The 19887-nt window shown below is 47.6% G+C and overlaps 1 protein-coding gene across 2 annotated transcripts; it reads left to right on the forward strand.

Annotated features, from left to right (window-relative positions):
* The first annotated feature begins 203 nt into the window (after window positions 1-203).
* On the forward strand, window positions 204-7599 carry LOC430910 (transcription factor BTF3-like). Of its 2 annotated transcripts, XM_040655270.2 has the most exons (6): window positions 204-307; window positions 575-643; window positions 3164-3277; window positions 3621-3822; window positions 6775-6828; window positions 7339-7599. In XM_040655270.2, the coding sequence occupies exons 2-6, from the start codon at window positions 575-577 to the stop codon at window positions 7383-7385; spliced, it is 486 nt and encodes a 161-aa protein (XP_040511204.1). In that variant the 5' UTR covers window positions 204-307; the 3' UTR covers window positions 7386-7599. The 2 variants fall into 2 exon arrangements, with proteins under 2 accessions (XP_040511204.1, XP_040511205.1); XM_040655271.2 differs by lacking the exons at window positions 204-307; window positions 575-643 and adding an exon at window positions 2398-2453.
* Window positions 7600-19887: the final 12288 nt, after the last annotated feature.

A 19887-nucleotide genomic window follows, 5' to 3' on the forward strand; every position in this document is an offset into this window, starting at 1 on the left:
TACAAATAAATTTGTTTTTTAGACCGCAGCATGCAGAAGCCTGAAAATCTCTGCAAGCACTTGCTACAGGGACAGTACTATCCGAACAGCCCCCAATTCCTCCTGCAGAGATGACGACTCTGCCCCGCCGCCACGGCGTAGGGTATCCTTTGCTGGCTCGGGGAAGGAGGTGACTGCACATGCGCCATGCGTACCTTCCTTCCAGGCGCCATCTCGGTATCTGCTGTGTGTTGCGTTTTGCTCCGCATTCTTGTCTGCGATTTCCCGTTTTTCCGCGTTCCAGCAGTGCCGCACTCGCTCCAGAAAGGTACAAAATAGGTTGCGGTGGTGGTTGAGAGGGTTTGCTATATGGCTGAGGGTAGCGGTGATTGGGGGGAAAGGAAGACAGTTACGAGCTGAGGCTTTGCACGTGAGCATATTGTTTTTCCTCTCCTCCCACTATGGCGAGGTTGGGGTGTCCTTTTGCTGGTACAGCCTCTGGCGCATACCTCCCCTAATGCCGGGCGCGGGCTGATATGGCCTGTACTTTTGGGTGCTTCCTGGCTTGTTTCATGGGCGTTCTCATTTTCTACAGATGAAAGAAACAATCATGAATCAAGAAAAGCTCGCCAAGCTCCAGGCTGAAGTGCGCATCGGTGGCAAGGTGGGAGCTATCGTTGTCTCTGAGCTTGCAGGAATTTGTGTACCTGCCTACGTGCAGGATCTGGGATGCAAAGTTGTGGAAAGACCAGGTAGAGAGCAGTCCTGAGGGCTCTCGGCTTGGCTTGACCCTCCGGGGAAACTGCCTTGCTGCAGTGATTTCTAGTCAGTTCAGCAGAAGCAGAACATAGGAGCTGAAATTCTGGTCTTTTTTGTTTGGATGTTTGGATATATTATAATATATTACAGCTGGCTTGAAGCTTCTTGTATTCTTGTATGGGATGTATTAGAAGGCACTTAAGACTTGAAGTAGATCTTACAGTAAGTGTGATCAGGTGTAGTTTTCATGATAAATTATAGAGAGTTATGTTCCAAATTCAAGTCAGGCATCTTTAAGTTGATCATTGTAGTTTTCTTGTCTTTGAGGATGAAGTTGGAATTTCTGTACTTGTCATGCTTTTATTATTGTAGAATTAGAAGGTATAATATGCTTATAAAACCTTTTTATTTTGTTATGACATTTGAATATAAGTAGCTGTGTGATTACTTATAATCTGAAAACTTTAAAAAAAGTGTTTTGAACATGTGTAAATTAATAAATGTTTGAATTCAAGCAAGAACTCATTAATTACATTTTCTCAAATATAAAAATGTTCATGTATTATTTCAGAGTACCAGCTATTCAACAGAACACTGACAGTTTTCCAGTAGCTTTAATTCCTGTGTTGAAGTTCTTGCTTGTTGTTGGAGACTTAGACAGCCTTAGGGTAAATCTAGTTTTTAACTAGATTGATCTTGCATGTTCTTTATATGGGTTACTAGTTAAGCAGTGAACTACTGTATTATATTGGTGAATATGCATATGTTACTAGCATGCGTGTATTCTAACCCACATTTCTGTCATTAGTCACTTAAGAATATGCATTCAGTATGCATACACTCGTAAAGCTCTGTGGTCAATGTAGATTTTCTAGAGACAAATGAAGCTTAGAGTATGCAATGCTGTGGTTCAATTTTGAAATTGGACTGTGGAATACTTTGAATGCCTGAGCTTTATTCTTTTTATTTGTTTATTTTGTAACTGGAAATTATTACTAGAATTCTTCATAACAAAGTTGCAGTCTAAGTTGAGATGGCCAATTACTTTGGGCGTGGAAAAAGTAAAGGGGGAAGAGTCCTTTCTCTTTGTGAGGAAAAGGCTGCAAATTGCCTCTGCTGGAAGACTTTAATGACATTACAGTGCTGCAAATCTTACAAGCGAACTAAATATTATATTTAGGTAGAGAAGTATTGTTCTTAATGTGACAGTTGAGATTTTTGTGTAGAGTATAGGTACAGCTAAATATCATGGCTTCTCTTTCAAACCTTAGAAGACTGACAGTTGAATCTGTGGCCTGCTGTACCTATTCCTTTTTAATACAGAGGTAAAGAGGTGTGAACAGCACATCTCAGCATAATTGCAGTGGAACTTGCTTACTAAAAAAATATAAAATCTTTAGAAGCTTAAATCTGTAGAGATGAAAGCAACAGCTGTTGATTTTTAAATTACATTCAGATCATCTGAAGCTTGTTATACACTTTTACCTGTATTACTGTATGGGAACTGTTGAATCACGGCCTGAACCTCTGATTGACCACCTGAGGCGAGTGCTGAGTCAGCTGCAGGGGCACGGGTGAACATAATTTCACCTGAGTGAGGAGTGGAGCCTGGCTCCACCTCTCCTAGACCCCATTTAAGGGCTGACTTCCAAGGAAGAAGGATTTCTAGCTGGAGATCCTTTCTCTTGGAGCCTTTCTGTGAGCCTAGGGTACAGGTAAGATCTTTATTTCATTTCTCCTTTGTAATGTGATAATTTTTCTGGTCCGATACCTGTATACCTGTTTGCCATACAATTACATACAGATGTGTGGGAGGGATGTTGTATGTTCCTTTGTAGTCTTTGAATCAAGACAATTTTTTTTTTTTTTAATTTGTGATGTCTTTTGTCCAGTGGAATTTAATATAGGCTTTAAATGGCTCAGCACATGGGTAGTCAAGGTACTTTAATGAAGTACAGTAACTGATATTAACAGGGAATGAACTTTGAGCTTTCTAGACAAGGATAAACTTTTGAATTGTAATCTTCCAAGTTTTAGCTTCCTGTGATCTAAAGAAAAATTCATAGGTCTTCAGAATTACTGAAGACTGTACTCAGTCTTTGGTTTTATGGCTGTGATAACAGACAAGGGTAAACTTGCAGTTTTTCTTTTCAAAGTATGATGTTCCAGAATCTTGATGAGAATTGTGGAATAAAAGTTCTCTACTGTATTGCTTCCTAAAAATATCACACTTCTCGGGAGCATACAAAGCTTGCCTTATAGTAAGGGAAAGACTGTCGTTGGAAAAGTAGAGAGGTGTGCGCCACTATATATATATATATATATATATATATAGTTGATTTGTAAATGACCACAGAGTTGGTATGTAGCCTTGAGGATTCGAGTTCATGAAGAGCTATTTAAATATTTATTTATTTGTGCAAAGGGTACTGCTCGCAGAAAGAAGAAAGTTGTCCACAGAACAGCTACAGCAGACGAGAAGAAACTTCAGTTTTCTTTGAAGAAACTGGGAGTCAACAATATTTCTGGTATTGAAGAGGTAATTGTTTCAAAGGAAAAAAAAATTCTACATAAAAATATAACATTTAAAATTAATTTTCTGGTAACATCTTAAACTGGTCTGTAAACTATAAGTATTTATTTAGAGTTATAGAATGGCCTGGGTTGAAAAGGATCTCAAAGATCATCTAGTTTCAACCCCCTTGCCGCGGGCAAGGTCACCAACCACTAGACTAAGCTGCCCAGAGCTGCATCCAGCCTTGCCTTGCTTCCACGGATGGGGCATCCACAACCTCTTTAGGAACTTCAGCTATTTTCCCATTAAATTGAGAAAACATGGTAAACTGCTTGAACTACTGGATTATTTATTTATTTATTTGCAGGTAAATATGTTTACCAACCAAGGAACAGTCATTCACTTCAATAACCCTAAAGTTCAGGCATCTCTGGCTGCTAACACTTTCACTATCACTGGCCATGCTGAGACAAAGCAGCTGACAGAAATGCTTCCTAGTATCTTAAATCAGCTCGGAGCTGACAGTTTCTCCAGCCTGAGGAGATTGGCAGAAGCCCTACCCAAGCAATGTAAGTTGAAACTTGAATGCATTATTATGCTGGCAGCTGACATGGGCTTATTTATATAGCTGCAGTGAAATTCAATGCACTCCTACAGTCTGCAAACATATTAGACCATGATTTTAAAGAAATTGAACTCTTAGAGCTTATTTATTAGCTCAAATACAACAAAGAGTATAACTGGGTATGGCAGAGGCACCTGTCTCCCAGTGTGTCTTGCAGCTGGTCTCAGACTAAAACATTGTTGCTGGAGTTGACTTGATGGTAGTTTACTTCTTGATGTGGCTACCATGTTTTGACATAGAGGGAGTTGAAGACAGGCATCTTGCTAATGCTTTACACCTTCACAAGTATGATGAAGGTATTTCTTGCATGGGCTTTAATAACAAAGAGGGAATTACCTAGTATTTGTGTGAAAATATAATTCATGTATGTAGAATGGTGTAAATAACAGGACTGGTGTGAGCACTAAGCTAGGTACACCAACTTTCTATTCCATCCTTAAATTAGTAGGATAAAATGAACAAAAAAACCTGAATGCTTGTTCTTTCTAGAATTGTATGGGTAAAGTAGAGGAGGCATTTAATTATGTAGTGGTTGGAAAAGGTACTGCTACAGGTTGAGAGCTGGGAGAGGACAGGCTTGTAGATAGTGGGAACATTCCTCATGTCTTGCATGTAGGGTCTTTCTATTTTCTTTTCACAAATATCTTAAGTTCATTCCTTCCAAGGTATGGAACATCTTAAACACAGAGGAAGTAGAAGAAGCTTATCAAAGTGTCTGGTTTCTAGTAGTAATAAACTTGATTGTTTTTGTGCTTTACTGCCAGCAAAGGCAGCCTCTCTTTCCATTTCTAAAGTTGATGTTGCTTCCTTCCTGACAACTTCCTACTGAAAAAAAAAAATCCTGCTAGAAGTAGTCCTCAGGAGGTGGTAAATTACTTCTTTCCCCATGGAGCTCAGGCTCTTCCTATATAATGTCACCTCTGTGGCTTCTGTGTGGTAGTAGTAGGCCTTGAAAGAAGGAAAACTTGAAGGATTTAAAATGATCCCTTAAGGGCATTCTTCCTATAACAAAATGGGAGTATTCTAGGTAAGCTAAATTGTACAGTTGTAATATTAAGGAAGCTTGTTTAAAGTGCTTCCTTTGTACAATAGCAATTTCTTTCTACTTTGGGTGGATGTCAGAAGTTGCACGAAATTTTTCATTCAGTATTGTCTGCTACATTTGGAAGCCTGACATCAGAAGAGTGAAGTGTCTGAGATTATTGCGTTTGTAGGTATTAAACTTAGTTTGGTCTTGGAGGTGAGAGGAAAATGCAGACAATATAGAAGGAGATAACGTGGTTAGCTTTTAAAATGTCATATTTAACAGTAAGGTGCACTCAGGCAGTAACAGCTTTCTGGTCTTAAAAACAAGAAGTTAGTAGTGACCTTGTCACAAGCCCTTTCAGACCAAAGTTTCTATATTTTTCTGTTTTAGTTCTCTAGAAATCAGGATAAAGTGATTTCAGAGGTCTGGTATAAACTCATTTCTTTACTCATGCTTATCTTAAATACTGAGAAGGATTAATTAGGATAGACTGAGGTGACTAAGAAAATTGGAGACAGCTTAGCCTAGGTAGTACAGCTAAGACTAGCTATAGTAGTAGTGGCACAGGCACCCAGGGTCCTGAGATATCTGTTCTCAGCATTAGAGTGCTGCAGTTTCACATATGCTAACTGGCTTGCTACAGTGGACATGGTTAAGTCTCGGTACCTCTAGCAAATATAATGGGAATAGTTATGTAGTTTACAGAGATGTGGACCAAACATGGAGTTATCTCCAATTACTTATGTCTGAAGTTGTGTGGTGGTGTTACGGTGTTATCTAGATCAATCTGTGTCTGTGACGGGGCAGCAGGCCTGCAGGCCTACCGGCCCAAAGAGGGAAGGGGAAAAGGGGGAGGGTAGGAAGATGGGAGCTGGGCCCAAAGACAGAACAGCAGCAACAATCTGGGGAAGAAAGTTAGTTTTTACTAAATGTGATATTGGAATGCAAGATAACACAATACAATATAAATGGAATTAAGGCTAATAAATGAGAGAGAGAGAGAGGGAGTGTGTCTGAAACCGAAAGCCTTACTTTGAATTGAAGATGAAAGGGCTGGGGAGCACACCCACACACTGTCAGGCAGTGAGAGAGAGAGAGCAAGTCCTGTGACTTGCAGGTCTTATCTTTCCCTCTGAATGTGAAGTCCTCCATGGTATGTAGTTCTTCTCTTCTGAGAACCGGGTATCCGGAAAGTTATCAGTCCCCAGAACTGGTGTATTAACTCTTTAATTCCCTGTGCTTTACATGATGTTATGATGTGAAATACTGATAACCAAAATCATAAAACCATGACATGCATCCAATTTCATATTTCTTTGACTTTCCCAGGGGAAAAGAATATATTTAAGTGCCATTAGTCATCCTTGTCTGCTTGCAGCTTCACAATTACACCTTAGTTTCTCTTGAAGGCCTAGGATCATAAGGAGGACTCAAAATCTTTTTTTTACTCTGTAACTTGTTGATGTTGTAAAAATAAGCTTTGAGAACCACTGGGTAGTCAGTAAACCAAGATGTTTTTAAGATAAATTAGTAAAATCAGTCTTGGCTCTTGTAGTTGAAAATGACTACCACACAAAGTACGTGATAGCTCTACATACAAGATGATGACTAGTGAACTGTTGGTAGTGTGCATCTTTCAATTTCCCCTGCTGGGCTGTTTAAGCATAATCAGTAACAAAGAGAATGTGAACTTCCTAGACTGTAGATTTTTATTTGGCAAGGGAATTGTTCAGAGCATTGCAGCTTAGTTCAGACTCTTTGATAATGTTTTAGGAAAAAAAAAAAAAAAAAACAAAAAGAAAAACATCTTTGTAATCAAGATGCCTATGGTGAGCTTGAATAATGTGTTGGAAATACTTGTTCTTGCAGCTGTGAATGAAAAAGCACCACTTGCTACTGGTGATGATGATGATGAAGTTCCAGGTAAGAAAAAATGCAAGATGGAGGAAAAGGAAGTGAATTTTGAGAGAACATGTGTAGCATAAGATTAGGCCAAAGGACAATAAGAGTACTGACTAGTCACTCACTGCTACAGAATTTCTATGGACAGGTTACTTCATTGTTTTCAGGCACCAGGTGAGAGTAGGTGAATTGTTTTGAAGCAGTGTGTTTTGTCCTGTGTAGGGGTAATAGCTATGGCTAAGATAGTTATTTAATCTTCAATAAGAAAGCTGGGAAGAAATTACCTTTTCAGTATCACTTGGCTTAGTTGTTGGTATAGTAAAGTTAAATGATAGTAGAATTGTGCGTTATGATGAACCACTTAAAACTTCTTTAAACAAGAAGGCTGAACCCTGAAGCTCTTAAATGTTATTTGATCTGTATTTTATAAGCTGATTTTCTTTTTCTTTTTCTTTTTTTAAACCTTGCAAGCATTCGTATATGGCAAAGCAGAAGCAGATAAAACTCTAAAATCCATGTTTCTTTTTCTAGATCTTGTTGAAAACTTTGATGAAGCTTCAAAGAATGAGGGAAATTGAACTAAGTGTCACTGAATACAGTTAGAACTAAAAAAAAAAACACATCTGCATGGGGCTGCTATTTTAAACTGTGACTGATTTTGAGTTTATTTTTATTTCCTGATAAGTTCAAGACTTGTAACTGGAAACTCCTTGAACCTGCAGCTCTTAGTTACTGCTTGTACACAGTATTATTTCTGTGACCTGGTTGAATAAACTTATGCTTTTGAAATAAGTCTGATTGCCGATGAATCACTGCCTAGATACAATATCTGAGTAACGTGTATACAATCAAAACTTGTCAAAAAAAAAAAAGGGGGGGGGGGGAAGGCCATAAATACTAATTTATAATAGGGCTTGCTTTTCTGCAAAATTGCATCTTCCTTTTGCAGTATTAGAAAATTGGCTTTAAAAAATTCTGTTGATAATTGAGCATTTTAGGTTTAATCAGTGAATTTAGAATCACAGAATTGTAGTGGCTGGAAGGGACCTCCAGTGATCATTGAGTCCAGCCCCCCTGCAAAGCAGGCCAATTTACAATGTTTACAGGCCAGAGCACACATACTGAGTTTAAGTCACTTTGTAAACTACAGAATTTATGAAATAAGATGAATTATAGAATTACTTCATACTGATGTAATATATTATGGGCTTAAAAAGGGAAAGTCCTGCCTTAGTAATTAGATCATCTATGTTAAGGTCACCTGCTTGGTGGAAGGTGGTATACAAAATCTTTATGGATTTCATTAAGGCCTTTGATAGTGTCCCTCATGTAATGCACATCCTTACCTCTAAATTGAAGAAAGATGGAACTGAAGGTTGGACTACTAGGTGGTTAAAGAATTGATCAGCTAGTTGCAGCAAGAGGGTTGTTGTCAATGGCTCTATGTCCAGGTGGAGGCTAGTCATGAGTGGTGTCCCCCAGGAATCCATCTTGAGACTGGTGCTCTTAAAAATCTTTGTTGATAACATAAACAGAAGGATTGAGTGTACTCTCAGCAAGTTGGCTGATGACGCCAAACTGAGAGTTGTAGTTGACACCATAGAAGGGAGGGAAGAAGGGAGAGATGTCATCCAGTGGGACCTGGACAGGCTCGAAAAGTGGACCCATGATAACTTAGTGAGGTTCAACAAGGCCAAATGCAAGGTGTTGCTCCTCAAGCAGTGGGGGATCATTACCCTCTCACAGTCAGGTGGGAAGGGGTGACCTCAAAGACAGCGAGGGATGGAAACAAGTCCCTGTTTGGGGCAACAAGCAGACTGCCCCTCAGCCTGCTCACCTTCCCAGGTGCCCTTACATAACAAATATGAGGCTCTGGAGCTGGAGGGACTGGGGGAAGTGGATGTTGGTGAAAGTCCATCCATGCAGGAGAGATTGCCCAAGGCTAGTCATTCTGCTCCCCGTTTTGCTACATCAGGAAAAAAAAGGTCTGTCATCATAGGGGACTCCCTTCTGAGGGGAACCGAGGGCCTGATATGCTGCTCAAATCCATCCCACAGGAAGGTATGTTGCCTGCCTGGTGCCTGGGTGAGAGATGTTGCATCACTCACCTCATTAAGCCCTCCAATTATTATCCACTACTGGTTTTCCATATTGGAAATGAAGAGGTAGGCAAAAGAAGTCCTCAGGCGATCAAAAGGGGACTTCAGGGCCCTGGGTAAACTTCTGAAGGGATCGGGAGCGCAAGTTGTGTTCTCCTCTGCCCTCTCAGTTGGTGACTGGGGCCCACACAAAAGGAAGAGGGTGAACACACTGAATGATGAGCTTTGCGAATGGTGTCATGCTCAGGGCTTTGGGTACTATGGCTTGGGATGCAGCCTTAAGAAAGGGGGAATGCTGACGGCGGATGGGAGCTGAATGACTAGAAGGGCCAAGAATATTCTTGGAAACAAGTTGACTGGGCTGGTTAGCAGGGCTTTAAACTAGATATGATGAGGGAAGGGGGTGTACTGGGTGACAGAGAAGCACGTGGGAATGCTGTCACCCTGGAGGTGGTAAGGGAAAACCCCAGACTTGTCCTAAAGGTATTAGGGAGGGCTCCTCTGATAAGGCAATGAGGCCAATAGTCAAGCTGAAGTACCTCTATACCAATGCGTGCAGCATGGGAAAGAAACAGGAGGAGCTAGAAATCGTGGCACAATTGGTAAAGTATGACCTAATTGCTATCACAGAAACATGGTGGGATGAATCCCACAATTGGAATACCCTGATTGAGGACTACCGGCTTTTCAGAAGGGATAGACAGAGTAGGAGGGGTGGGGTAGTTGCCCCCTATGTTAGGAAGAGGATAGATTGCGAAGAGCTGTGTCTGAGGAACAGCCATGATCAGGTCGAGAGCTTGTGGGTAAAAACCAAAACTCAGTCCAGCGAAGGACATCTGGTGGCTGGGGGCTGCTACAGACCACCTGATCAGGAGGAAGCTGTGGACGAGGCCTTCTTGCTTCAGCTGCAGGAGGTGTTGTGCTCATGGGCTGTCAATGGTTTACAGGCTGGTCCAGCCCGGTTCTGTGACTAGTGGGGCGGAGGGATTTTTTTGTAAAATCCACGCTTCCAGAAAAGGGAAACAGGAGACCCCCCCACAAAAAAGAATAATTAAAAAAACAGCGGCAACGATCTGAGGAGAAACAAACTAGTTTACTAAATATAGTATCGGAATGCATGATAACACACTACAATTCAATACAATTGTTAATAAAATCAAATATAATTGAGAGGAGGATTGTCCGAGAGCTTAAGGCCTTACACTAATACTGAAGCCTTGCGTGCAGTTGGGAGCAGCAGCGAGCACAATGAGATGAGAAGAAAAAAGAGAAGACCCCGGTCAGGCGACCTACAGGCCTTATATCTGTTCCCCTGAGCAGGAATGATAACAGTATTCGAACAGTCTTCTGGGGAATGTAGTTCTTCTCTTTCGGACAAGTACCCGGAACTAGAGCATTTGCTCTTAAACTCCCAGTACACTGCATGATGTTATGATGTGGAATACCGATAACCAAAAATCATAAAACCATGACATGGGCTCTTGTCCTGATTAGGGATTTCAACATCCAGGATATCTGCTGGGATAATGGCATGGTGTGTGGCAGACAATCCAGGAGATTCATGGAGTCTGTTGAGGACAACTTCCTGGTCCAGGTAATAGATGGACCAATCCGAGGTGAAGCCTTGCTGGACCTGGTGCTCACTAATGCGGAGGAAAGCATTAGAGAGGTTAAGATCAGAGGCAGCCTGGGCTGTAGTGACCATGCCTTGGTGGAGTTTGTGATCTTGAAGAATGCAGGCCTGGCAAAAAGCACAGCTAGGACTCTGTGCTTCAGGAAAGGAAACTTGAGGGCTGCTGAGTGGGATCTCCTGGGAAACTGTCCTTAAGGGCATGGGTACAGAACAGAGCTGGCAGCTCTTTAAGGACACCCTTCTGAGAGCGCAATGGCTCTCCATCCCCCAGCAGAAGTCGTCGAGCAGGGGAGACAGGCGACTGTCATGGCTGTGCAAGGACCTCAAGCTTAAACTGAGGGAAAAGAAGGAAATGTACAGGAAGTGGAAGCAGGGTTGTGTATCCTGAGAGGAATACAGAATGGTTGTCTGTGCGTGTAGAGATAGGATTAGGAAAGCCAAGGTGCAGGTGGAGCTGAACTTGGTGAGGGACCTGAAAGATAACAAGAAGGGATTCTACAAGTACATAGGCAGGAGGAGACAGGACATGGGGAGTGTTCCCCCTCTGATGAATGGTAATGGGGAGCTGGCTTCCTCTGATGTAGAAAAAGCTGAGGTACTCAATGAGTGCTTTGCCTCAGTCTTCATGGCTGGTCAAGCTTCCCGTGTCTTCCAGGACCACGAGCCTCTAGGTGAGGGTGTGGGGAGTGGTTTCTGTCCCACTGTAATGGTGGAACAAGTCCGAGTCCTCCTCATGAAATTGAATGCGTATAAGTCCATGGGGCCGGATGATATCCATCCTAGGGTTCTGAAAGAGATGGCTGATGTGGTTGCTGAGCCACTATCCATCATATTTGAAAAATCATGGCTGTCTGGTTGTAGAGCAAACAAAGGCGATCACAGAGCCTTTATTTGAGAAACAGGTGCTATAGTAAAAGGTATTAAAGAGAAATTAACTCATCCCTCCCAGTAACAGTTTGGAGAAATTTTGCACAGTTTTTGTGCAGCCCAAACAGACTCAGATTGCACCTGCCCCCCCCCCCCCACTTCTGGCAGTTATGTGCTCATGTTTTGCTTCAGGCTGTGACCTTGGAATTCCACTAGACTAGTGAAGTCCCCAGTGACTGGAAAAAGGGAAATGTTACTCCCATTTTCAAGAAAGGGAGAAAGGAATACCGGGGGAACTACAGACCGGTGAGCCTCACCACTGTGCCTGGGAAGATCATGGAGCAGATCCTCCTAGAAGCTATGTTTAGACACATACGAGACAAAGAGGTGATTGGAGACAGCCAGAATGGCTTCACCAAGGGCAGATCGTGCCTGACAGATTTGGTGGCCTTCTATGATGGAGTGACAGCTTCGGTGGATGGGAGAAGGGCGGTGGATGTCATCTACCTGGACTTCTGCAAGGCCTTTGACATGGTCCCTCATCACATCCTTCTCTCTAAATTGGAGAGGTATGGATTTAAAGGATGGACTATTTGATGGATTAGGAATTGGCTGGCTGGATGCAGCTGAAGGGCTGTGATTAATGGTTCTGTGTCAGGGTGGAGGCCAGTCACAAGTGGTGTCCCTCAGGGATCGGTCTTGGGACCGGTGCTCTTCAACATCTTCATCAATGACATAGATGATGGCATCGAGTGCACCCTCAGCAAGTTTGCGGACGACACCAAGCTGAGCGGTGCATTTGATATGTTGTAAGGAAGGGAAACTATCCAGAGGGATCTGGACAGGCTGGAGAAGTGGGCCCATGAAAACCTAATGAAGTTCAATAAGGCCAAGTGCAAGGTGCTGCACTTGGATCAGGGCAATTCCAGGTATTTATACAAACTGGGGGAAGATCTCCTTGAGAGCAACCCATGTGGAGAAGGACTTGGGTGTCCTGGTGGATGAGAAGCTGGACATGAGCTAGCTTTGTGCGCTTGCTGCCCAGAAGACCAACTATATCCTGGGCTGCATTAAAAAAGGGGTGGCCATCAGGGAGAGGGAGGTGATTGTCCCCCTCTACTCAGCTCTTGTGAAGCCCCATCTGGAGTACTGCATCCAGACCTGGGGCCCCCAGCAGAAAAAAGACACAGAGCTCTTGGAACAGGTCCAGAGGAGAGCCACTAAGATGATCAGAAAACTGGAGCACCTCTCCTATGAGGAAAGGTTGAAGAAACTGGGCTTGTTTAGCTTGGAGAGGAGAAGGCTCCAGGGAGATCTCATTGTGGCCTTCCAGTACTTGAAGGGAGCATATCAACAGGAGGAATTACTGTTTATACTGGTGGATAGTGATAGGACAAGGGGGAATGGTTTTAAACTAAGTCAGGGGAAATTTAGTTTAGATATTAGGAGGAAGGTTTTCACTCAGAGGGTTGTGAAGCACTGGCACAGGTTGCCCAGAGAGGTTGTGGATGTCCCATCCTTGAATATATTCAAGGCAAGGCCGGATGTGGCTCTGGGCAGCCTGGTCTAGTGGTTGGCAACCCTGCCTATGGAATGGGGGTTGAAACTAGATATTCTTTGAGGTCCTTTTTAACCCAGGCCATTTTATGATTCTATGAAGAAGTCAGAGAGTGCATCTCTGATGAGAACAAGTTAAGGGTCCTGGTGGTTGAAAAGCTTGATATAAGCCAGCAGTGTGTGCTTTCAGCTGAGAAGGCCAACAGTGTCCTGGGCTGCATCAAAAGAGGGGTGGCCAGCAGAGTGAAGAAGGTGATTGTTCTCTATTCTACCCTTGTTAGGCCCCATCTGGAAAGGCGACGGGGAAAGGGGAAAAGACAGGGAAAGCGGAAAGGCGGCGGGGCAAGGGGAAACGGCGGGGAAAAGGGAAAAGATGGGATAAAGAGATGGGGAAAGGGGAAAAGACAGGGAAAGGTGACGGGGAAAGGGGACGCGACGGGGAAAGGGGAAAGGTGGCACGGAAACAGGAAAGGTAGCGGGGAAAGGGGAAAAGATGGGGAAAGGCGACAAGATGGTGAAAGGCGATACAACGGGGCAAGGAGAAAAGACGCAGAAAGGCGATGGGGAAAGGGGACACGAGGGAGAAAGGGGACACGACGGAGAAAGGCGACAGGGAAAGGGGAAACAACGGGGAAAGGGGGAAACACTGGAAAAGGCAACAGGGAAAGTGGAAAACATGGGGAAAGGGACGGGCAAAGGTGATACGATGGGCAAAGGCAAAGCAACGGGAAAGGCAAGGCAATGGGAAAAGGGGAAACGGAGGGGAGAGGCGACGGGGAAAGAGGACAAGACGGGGAAAGGGGAAATAACGGGGAAAGGGGGAAACACTGGGAAAGGCAACAGGGAAAGTGGAAAAGACGGGGAAAGGAACAGGCAAAGGCGATACGATGGGCAAAGGTGATATGACAGGGAAAGGCAAGGCGACGGGGAAAGGGGAAACGGTGGGGAAAGGCGACGGGGAAAGGGGAAAAGATGGGAAAAGGCGACGGGGAAAAGGGAAAAGACGGGAAAAGGCGACGGGGATAGGGGAAAATATGAGGAAAGGGGAAAAGACGGGGACAAGGGAAAAGACGGGGAAAGGAGAAATGCGGCAGGGAAAGGGGAAAGGCGGTGGCGAGAGGCGACGGGGTGAAGGGAAAAGAAGGGAAAAGGCAACGGGGAAAGGCGACACGACGGGAAAGGTGACACGACAGGAAATGTGGCATGATGGGAAAGGCGACACGACGGGAAAGGTGACACGACAGGAAATGTGGCATGATGGGAAAGGCGACACGACGGGAAAAGGGGAAAGGTGGCGGGGAAAGGGAAAGGGGAAACAGGAAAATATGAAGAAAGGGGAAAAGACAGGGAAAGACGATAGGGAAAGGGGAAAAGACGGAAACAGGCCATGGGGAAAGGGGAAAAGACGGGGAAGGTGGAAAAGACAGGGAAAGGCGACACGACGGGGAAAGGGGAAAGTGGAAAAGACGGGGAAAGAAGGAAAGACGGGGAAAGGGGACAGGGAAAAGCGACAGGGAAAGGTGATGGGGAAAGGGGAAAAGATGGGGAAAGGGAACGGGGAAAGGCGACAGGGAAAGAGGATAAGACGGGGAAAGGCGACGGGGAAAGGGGATAAGACGGGGAAAGGCGACGGGGAAAGGGGATAAGATGGGAAAAGGCGACGGGAAAATTGGAAAAAACAAGGAAAGGCAACGGGAAAATAGGAAACAACAGGGAAAGGCGATGGGGAAAGGCAACACGATGGGGAAAGCTGACGCGACGGGGAAAGGGGAAAGGCGATGGAAAAAAGGGAGAATACAGGGAAAGGGGACACGACGGGGAAAGGGGACAGGGAAAAGGGGAAAGGGGACAGGGAAAAGGGAAAAGGGGAAAGGGGACAGGGAAAAGGGAAAAGGGGACAGGGAAAAGGGAAAAGACGGGGAAAGGCGACGGGGAAATGGAACAAGACGTGGAAAGGGGAAAAGGTGGGGAAAGGGGAAACGGAGGGGAAAGGCGACGGGGAAAGGGGAAAAGACAAGGAAAGGCGACAGGGAAAGGGGAAAATATGTGGAAAAGGCGACGGGGAAAGGGGAAAAGACGGGGACAAGGGAAAAGATGGGGAAAGGGGAAAAGACAAGGAAAGGCGACAGGGAAAGGGGAAAATATGTGGAAAAGGCGACGGGGAAAGGGGAAAAGACGGGGACAAGGGAAAAGATGGGGAAGGGGAAAAGACAGGGAAAGGCAACACGACAGGGAAAGGGGAAAGGGGAAAAGACGGGAAAAGGTGACGGGGAAAGGGGAAAATATGTGGAAAAGGCAACGGGGAAAGGGGAAAAGACGGGGACAAGGGAAAAGATGGGGAACGGGAAAGGACAGGGAAAGGCAACACGACGGGGAAAGGGGAAAGGGGAAAAGACGGGGAAGGGGGAAAAGACAGGGAAAGGCGACACGACGGGGAAAGGGGAAAGGGGAAAAGACAGGGAAAGGGGAAAAGATGGGGGAAAGCGACAGGGAAAGGTGATGGGGAAAGGGGAAAAGACGGGGAAATGGGGAAAAGATGGGGAAAGGGGATAAGATGGGGAAAGGGGACGGGGAAAGGGGAAAAGATGGGGAAAGGGGAAAAGATGGGGAAAGGGGACGGGGAAAGGCGACGGGGAAAGGGGATAAGACGGAGAAAGGGGACGGGGAAAGGCAACGGGGAAAGGGGATAAGATGGAGAAAGGGGATGGGGAAAGGGGAAAAGACGGGGAAAGGGGAAAAGATGGGGAAAGGGGACGGGGAAAGGCGACGGGGAAAGGGGATAAGACGGAGAAAGGGGACGGGGAAAGGTGAAGGGGAAAGGGGATGGAGAAAGGGGACGGGGAAAGGGGATAAGACAGAGAAAGGGAACGGGGAAAGTGGAAAAAACAAGGAAAGGCAACGGGAAAATAGGAAATGACGGGGAAAGGCGGTGGGGAAAGGCGACACAATGGGGAAAGCTGACACGACGGGGAAAGGGGAAAGGCGATGGGGAAAAGGGAAAAGACGGGGAAAGGTGACAAGGAAAGGGGACAAGACGAGGAAAGGCGAGGCGACGGGGAAAGGCGAAGCGTGACAAGCAGTGGGGAAAGGGGAAAGGCCACGGGGAAAGGGGAAGGCGACGGGGAAAGGCGAGGCGCGACGGGGAATGGCGAGGCGACGGGGAAAGGTGAAAAGACGGGGAAAAGCGACGGGGAAAGGGGAAAAGACGGGGAACGGCGACGGGGAAAGGCGACGGAAAAGGGGAAAAGACGTGATAAGGTGACAGGCAAAGGGGAAAAGACAAGGAAAGGCGACGCGACGGGAAAAGGCGACGTGACGGGAAAAGGCGACGTGACTGGAAAAGAGGAAAGGTAGCGGGGAAAGGGGAAAAGACGGGGGAAGGCGACAAGATGGTGAAAGGCGACACAACGGGGCAGGGGGAAAGGCGGCGGGGCAAGGGGAAAAGACGGGGAAAGGGGACACGAGGGGGAAAGGGGAAACGATGGGGAAAGGCGACGGGGAATGGGGAAAAAACGGGGAAAGGCAACGGGGAAAGGGGAAAGGGGAAAAGACGGGGAAAGGGGAAAAGATGGGGAAAGGGGATGGGGAAAGGCGAGGCGACGGGGAACGGCGAGACGCGACGGGCAAAGCGACGGGGAAAGGGGAAACGATGGAAAAAGGTGATGCAACGGGAAAGGCGACGTGACGGGAAAGGCAAGGCGACAGAGAAAGGTGATGGGGAAAGGGGGAAATGACGGGGAAAGGGGTAAACGATGGGGAAAGGCGACGGGCAAAGGGGACACGACGGGCAAAGGGGACACGACGGGCAAAGGGGACATGACGGGGAAAGGGAAAAGGCGGCGGGGAAAGGGGAAAGGCAGCGAAAAAGGCAAAGGGGAAACAAGAAAATATGGAGAAAGGGGAAAAGACAGGGAAAGACGACGGGGAAAGGGGAAAAGACGGGGACAGGCGACGGGGAAAAGGGAAAAGACAGGGAAAGGGAAAAAGATGGGGAAAGGCGACACGACAGGGAAAGAGGAAAGGCATGGAGAAAGGGGAAAAGACGGGGAAAGGCGACGGGGAAAGGGGAAAAGACGGGAAAAGGTGACGGGGAAACAGGAAAATATGGGGAAAGGGGAAAAGACGGGGAAAGACGACGGGGAAAGACTACAGGGAAAGGGGTAAAGACGGGGACAGGTGAGGGGGAAAGGGGAAAATACGGGCAAAGGCGACAGGGAAAGGGGAAAGGGCAAGCGACAGGGAACGGCAAGACGATGGGGAAAGGGCAAGCGACGGGGAAAGGGGGAAACACTGGGAAAGGCAATAGGGAAAGTGGAAAAGACGGGGAAAGGGACGAGGAAAGGTGAAGGGGAAAGGGGATGGAGAAAGGGGACGGGGAAAGGGGAGAAGACGGGGAAAGGCGAAGGGGAAAGGGGACGAGACGGGGAAAGGGGACGAGACGGGGAGAGGGGACACGACGGGAAAGGCAAGGCGATGGGAAAGGCAAGGCGACAGGGAAAGAGGAAATGGAGGGGAAAGGGGAAACGGAGGGGAAAGGCGACGGGGAAAGACGACAGGGAAAGGGGTAAAGACGGGGACAGGCGACGGGGAAAGGGGAAAATATGGGCAAAGGCGACGGGGAAAGGGGAAAGGGCAAGCGACGGAACGGCAAGATGACAGGGAAAGGGCAAGCGACAGGGAAAGGGGGAAACACTGGGAAAGTCAATAGGGAAAGTGGAAAAGACGGGGAAAGGGACGAGGAAAGGGGACAAGACGGGGAAAGGCGAAGGGGAAAGGGGACGAGACGGAGAAAGGGGACGAGATGGCGAAAGGGGACGAGACGGGAAAGGCAAGGCGACGGGAAAGGCAAGGCGACAGGGAAAGTGGAAATGGAGGGGAAAGGGGAAACGGAGGGGAAAGGCGACAGGAAAAGGGGAAACGGCGGGGAAAGGCGACGGGGAAAGGGGAAAAGACGGGAAAAGGCGACGGGGAAAGGGGAAAATATGAGGAAATGGGAAAACGGGGAAGGGGGAAAAGACGGGGAAAGGGGAAAAGCGGTGGGGAGAGGTGATAGGGAGAGGTGATGGGGTGAGGGGAAATGAAGGGAAAAGGCGACGGGGAAAGGCAACGCGACGGGGAAAGGCGACACAGAAAGGGGAAAAGACAAGAGGAAAGGGGAAACGACGGGGAAAGGAAAAACAACGGGGAAAGGGGAAACGACGGTGAAAGACGACGGGGAAAGGAAAAACAACGGGGAAAGGGGAAACGACGGTGAAAGACGACGGGGAAAGGGGAAATGACGGGGAAAGGCGACAACACAGGGAAAGGCGAAGGGGAAAGGCGACGCGACGGGGCAAGGCCAGGCAAGACAAGGCAAGGCCAGGCCAGGCCTGGTCATGACAGGCCAGGCTCAGCAAGTGAAGGCCAGGCCAGGCTAGACAAGGCAAGGCAAGGCAAGGCAAGTCCAGGCAAGGCACGTTTGGGCATGGGATAGCAAGGCAAGGCAAGACCAGGCCAGGCAAAGAAAGGCCAGGCCAGGAGAGGCCAGGAGAGGCCAGGCCAGGCAACACAAGGCAAGGCAAGGCAAGGCAAGGCCAGGAGAGGCCAGGCCAGGCAACACAAGGCAAGGCAAGGCAAGGCAAGGCCAGGCAAGTCATGGCGATGCCTGGCAATGCCAGGCCAGGCAAGGCCAGGACAGGCAAGGCAAGGCCAGGCAAGGCAAGGCACAGCCATGCAATGCAAGGCAAGTCAAGTCAAGTCCAGGCAAGACCAGGCATAGTATGGCAAGGCAAGGCAAAGCCAGTCAAGGCCAGGAAAGGCAAAGCAAGGCAAGGCAGGCAATGTGAGGAATGACAAGGTAAGGCCAGGCAGGGCAAGGCAAGGCAAGGCAAGGCCAGGCCAGGCCAGGCCAGGCCAGGCCAGACCAGGCCACACCAGGCAATGCAATGCCAGGCCAGGCTAGGAAAGGCAAGGCAAGGCCAGGCCAGGCAAGGCAAGGAAATTCAAGGCCAGGAAGGCCAGGTAAGGCCAGACATTGCAAGGCCAGGTTAAGCAAGGCCAGGCAAAACTAGGCAAGACAAGGCAAGGCCAGGCCAGGCCGTGCCATGAAAGGCCAGGCTCAGCAAGGCAAGACCAAGGCCAAGGCAAGTCAGGGCAAGGTCAGAAAAGGCCAGGCACGGAAAGGCAAGGCAAGACAAGGCATGGCCAGACAAGGCCAGGCCAGGCCACTCAAGCTTAGGGCAGGCCAGGCCAAGCCAGACAAAACAAGGCCAGGCCAGGCCAGGGAAGGCAAGGCAAGGCCAGGCCAAGGAAGGCAAGGTTAGGCCAGGCAAGGCCAGGCAAGGCCATGCAAGGCAAGGCCAGGCATGGTCAGGCAACAACAGGCATGGCAAGGCCAGGCAAGGCAAGATCAGGCCAGGAAAGACCAGGCCATGCCATGCAAGGTAAGGCCAGGCAAGGCCAGGCCAGGCCAGGCTAGGCTAAGCAAAGCAATCAAGGCAAGGCCAAGCAAGACCAGGAAAGACAAGGCAAAGTCAGGCCAGGCCAGGCAAGGAAAGGCCAGGCCAGGCAAGGCAAGGCTAGGCAAGGCAAGCCCAGACCATGCCAGGCCAGGCAAGGAAAGGCAAGGTCAGGCAAGGCAGTGCGAGGAATGCCAAGGTAAGGCCAGGCAAGACAAGGCAAGGCCAGGCCAGGCCATGCAAGGCAAGGCCAGGCCAGGCAAGGCAAGGCTAGGCAAGGCAAGCCCAGACCATGCCAGGCCAGGCAAGGAAAGGCAAGGTCAGGCAAGGCAGTGCGAGGAATGCCAAGGTAAGGCCAGGCAAGACAAGGCAAGGCCAGGCCAGGCCATGCAAGGCAAGGCAAGGCAAGACAAGGCATGGCCAGACAAGGCCAGGCAAGGCCAGACCAGGCAAGGCCAGAAAAGGCCAGGCACGGAAAGGCAAGGCT

Source organism: Gallus gallus, chromosome W, assembly GCF_016699485.2.
Source record: "Gallus gallus isolate bGalGal1 chromosome W, bGalGal1.mat.broiler.GRCg7b, whole genome shotgun sequence".
In the NCBI taxonomy this organism is placed as follows: Eukaryota; Metazoa; Chordata; class Aves; order Galliformes; family Phasianidae; genus Gallus; species Gallus gallus.